General features: G+C 37.3%; 1 protein-coding gene across 1 annotated transcript; it reads left to right on the forward strand.

The window, feature by feature from the left end:
- Positions 1–2,331: 2,331 nt before the first annotated feature.
- Positions 2,332–3,342, forward strand: LOC108666694 (protein FAM133-like). The gene has a single exon (XM_018153613.2). The coding sequence runs from the start codon at positions 2,332–2,334 to the stop codon at positions 3,124–3,126; it is 795 nt and encodes a 264-aa protein (XP_018009102.2). The 3' UTR covers positions 3,127–3,342.
- The last annotated feature ends 730 nt before the right edge of the window (positions 3,343–4,072 follow it).

Raw genomic sequence — 4,072 nt, forward strand, 5'->3', positions numbered from 1 at the left:
AAAATGTAATCCTATTTCTTTGCAGACTGAAATTACCAGATGGTGATAGGGCTCAATGATTTGCAAATTACACGAAAGAGATGGTTCGACGTGTACGTGTTTGTCGAAGTGGGTATAATTATAGTCAATTGTAACTCTCATATAAGAATAATAATTAGCATATATGATATAAAATATTATTTGTTCGGGTTTGCTTCTAGCCGTATTCTTCACTAGAGATGAAACCTCTCACTCATTGTGTCAATAAGTCAAAGTAAAGCGAATCACGGCCATCATCTTTACATCATCAGTTAGAGAAATTTGAACCATTTAAGCAAAGAACAAATACGCCGTCGCGCATGCGCACAACTAATAAATAACCGTACAGGCTTCTAATAGCCGTAGATTTATGATTCAGTAAATATTATATGTTCAAATAAATTTTTTAACTTGTATTGCATTTGCACTTTTTGTGTAAAATTCCTATGATGCCTTAACATCGCACAGCTTAGCAGCCTTAGCCCGAAGTAGATGCCACGGACACGCCGACTCTTATGTCGTCTACAATCTGGAGGACCTAAGAACCACATGCGGGAGGACCTAAGAACCACATGCGGGAGGACCTAAGAACCACATGCGGGAGGACCTAAGAACNCCATTTAGATGTGTATAAGAGACAGACATGCGGGAGTACCAAAGAACCACAAGCGGGAGGACCTAAGAACCACATGCGGAGGACCTAAAAAACCAATTCAGGAGGACCAAAGAACCACATGCGGGAGGACCTAAGAACCACATCTCTACAGATTGGACTCCAGCTACCTATTTTCTGACTACCGGATTTGTCTGAACTCTGAGTTTTCCGAATAATTTTTGGTCCAAAATTTTACTGTGTATCCTATTTACTTATATTATGTACTTATTTCCACCAAAATGTCAATATTTAATGCCTCATCTAACTTGAAAATGAATGTTTGTTGCATTCGAAACGTCGTTAATAAAGAAAGATTACTTCCTGAAATTTGCCTTTTGATCTACCGTCATCTGAAGAAAAGTTTAATTCCCTGATAATATAAATCATCTAATTCTCTGGTCATCAATCGCACGTGTATAAACAATTAAATTCTGCCATCTAATACTAATTCACTATAATTACACCCACTTTTTGTGCAAATCAGACCAATTCGGCAAACACATTCACGTCGAACAATCTCCTTCGCGCAATTTACACATTTACTCATCATTAAGCCCTATCACCATCAGGTAATTTCTGGCTGCAAAAACATAGGATTACTTTTTATTTACTATACTACTCATACGACTAGGTATTGCGAGTTGGGGGTCGTACCGGCACTACTGAGCATGAACGACTTTTCTCTGATTTGGAGAGTAGCTAAACTAAACCTAATTTGGTGAACCGTCTTTGAACCTTTTTTCCAGTAAATGTCCAATAAAACGTTCAGTTGCAGCATCAGAGCGTAAAAAATTTCACATCTAGAATATGCTTAAAAAAGCGTAATGAGCTTCGTTGGTTATTTTTCATTGATAAAAATCAAACATCTATATCAAAAGTTAAAGCTGACATACAGCGACCGTGATGTATGAATGGGACTTTTCACTCACTCCAAACACATGGAAATATAACATATATATATTATTAATACATACTATATTAATATATTAATACATATATTAATAGGCCTATCCAGGCCTATTCTTCAATGCCGAAGATACTATACTATACTATATTAATACATGTCCTAATAGCCCCATGATATTTTTAGTGCCAGGCTTCCAACAAAAAAACTTTGACTAATATACCTATAATAGATGGTATATTAGTATTAACTAATGTATAAGAGATGGCAGTACTGCTTCAATTGAAATTTATTCCTGCAGATGTATTAAGTCTTGAAAGATATTTAGAAACTGCTTTAGTAACATTTAACTATTGAATTACTTTTGTTTATATCATAAAACTAGGTAAAAAATTTTGAAATAGTTATAGAATCCTTTTTTGACCAATTTGAAAAATTGATTCATAATTTAGTTTTGCAATATTGCATTAAAATTCTTGGGTAACCAAACGTCTGGTAGACTAGGCATGAACAGATCTGCTTTGAAAAAATGTCTATTTTATTTTAAAAAGCTAGGTACTGATTAAATTTTGAGTGCATGTGAACATGCAAGCCTGAATGTTTATCTCCTCATTCTCTACATCTCATGGCAAGGTTGTCTGAAATTTTTTATATATTCTTATCTTTGTGGATTGATTTAACTCACAATTGTATTAAAAACCAGAAGAATGGTATTTGGCACAACCTAAAATTAAATATATTTTTTCAGGTGTACATGAATATGCAAATTTTGGGCTGCCATTACCCATCAAAGTTAGCATCGCAAGTCCAGAAGCTGGGCAAGAACATAGGAGACTCGTACAAGCAGCAGCGAGACGGTAAACTCTCTCGCTATTTTGTCAAGGCATCGGATGCTGCAACCGCAAAGATCCGTAGAACTGATGCACCCACATCCAGATCAACAGTCGAAGATGACCATCCTGCTCCTGTTAACTATGATTCATTGGGAAATGATTCCAAACAGAATCTGAAGACCAAAAAACGGAAAAAACAGAACAGCGACATGTGCCAAACAGATCTTGATGTGGTTCAAGTAGAGCAGAAAATAAAAAAGAAGAAAAAGGCAAAAATCCCAATGTTAGATCCTAATTGTGATGAAAAGCAGAGCCAGAAAATCATTGAAGATGTGAATAAGACCTCTAAGAATGATGTTCACAATCCAGAACACAAAGAAAAGAAAATGAAGAAAAACAAATCCTCATCAACTGAATGCAATGAAAATGATATAGACTGTGTTGAAGTTGTTGCTCGACCAAAAGGACTTGTCATTCCCTTGACTAAAAAGAGTAAAAAGACCAAGAAATTAAATACGGTCAATGGTGATTCTTTCAATATTCCAAGTACTGAGATAAATGAGCCTATGGAGAGAAAAAGGAAAAGGAAAGCTAAGCTGGAAGAAGAGTTTGAGGATCCCTCTAAATCTGCTGTTGAAGTTGAATCTCCATCTCTGGAAAGTAAAAAGGTTAAAAAGAAGAAAAGGAAATTGGAAATTGAAAAGGATGAACATTAATGTCTCCCAAATAATACAAATGGAAAACAAAATTTATATCACAGGAGAATTCTGAAATAACATTAAATCAGGAATTTCCAATCACAATTCCACAGGAGGAGGATAAAGTTCCCATTTCCATTCCTGAGGTAGAAAACCCTGAATTGAAACATGTTTTGGCAGGTCAGCCATTATACAAGTTCTTTAGAAGACGGGAACGAGCTGCATCCTTGCTTTTGCATTCAATGCCAAAGAAGAAGGGATCAGATGGCTGTGGTTACCAAGTGAAGTGTGTAAGGCATCATATTGCTTACGTTAACAACGTGGAAGTGGCGAGAAGGCCGTTTGTGAGACACGAAAAGAAAAGGGTGGCTTTGGAGATGCTTGCACGTGATGCCCTAGTGACCATATCTAAGTATTGTCCGTTGCTTCTTCAAAAGGAACACAGTGGTAAAACTAATGTAGAATCCGATGATTTGATTGGTAAGAAATTTGGTAAAAACTCAGGTGAATCAGAGCCCCAACTAGATAAGGATGAACCATCTTCTTTGTCACTACCCATCTCGAGCAGCAATGTGGGTTGCCGCCTACTACAACTCATGGGCTGGACTGGCGGTGGCCCTGGAAAAAACGAAACTGGTCGAGTTGATCCCGTGGAAGCAGCCATGAGAAACGGGCGGTCAGGACTAGGCTTCAAAGACGCAGTTTCCCAAATGGCAACAAATCAAATTTTCAAGTCTTAAATCAAGAAACTTTTGCGTAAATTCAAGCGAGAATTCGAGGCAGGTTGCGCAGAAAGGGAGGAGCTTGTTTTTCCATCGGTACTTTCTAAAGACCAACGTGCGCTTGTACATAGTGTTGCACAACGCATGAGATTGAAGACTACAAGCTATGGTTCTGGTGAAGCGAGATACTTGGTGGTAAAACCAATGATTACGCACCAGTGTAGGGTGCAGCAGATACTTGA

This window comes from Hyalella azteca, unplaced genomic scaffold (assembly GCF_000764305.2).
Source record: "Hyalella azteca isolate HAZT.00-mixed unplaced genomic scaffold, Hazt_2.0.2 contig8940, whole genome shotgun sequence".
Taxonomy (NCBI): Eukaryota; Metazoa; Arthropoda; class Malacostraca; order Amphipoda; family Hyalellidae; genus Hyalella; species Hyalella azteca.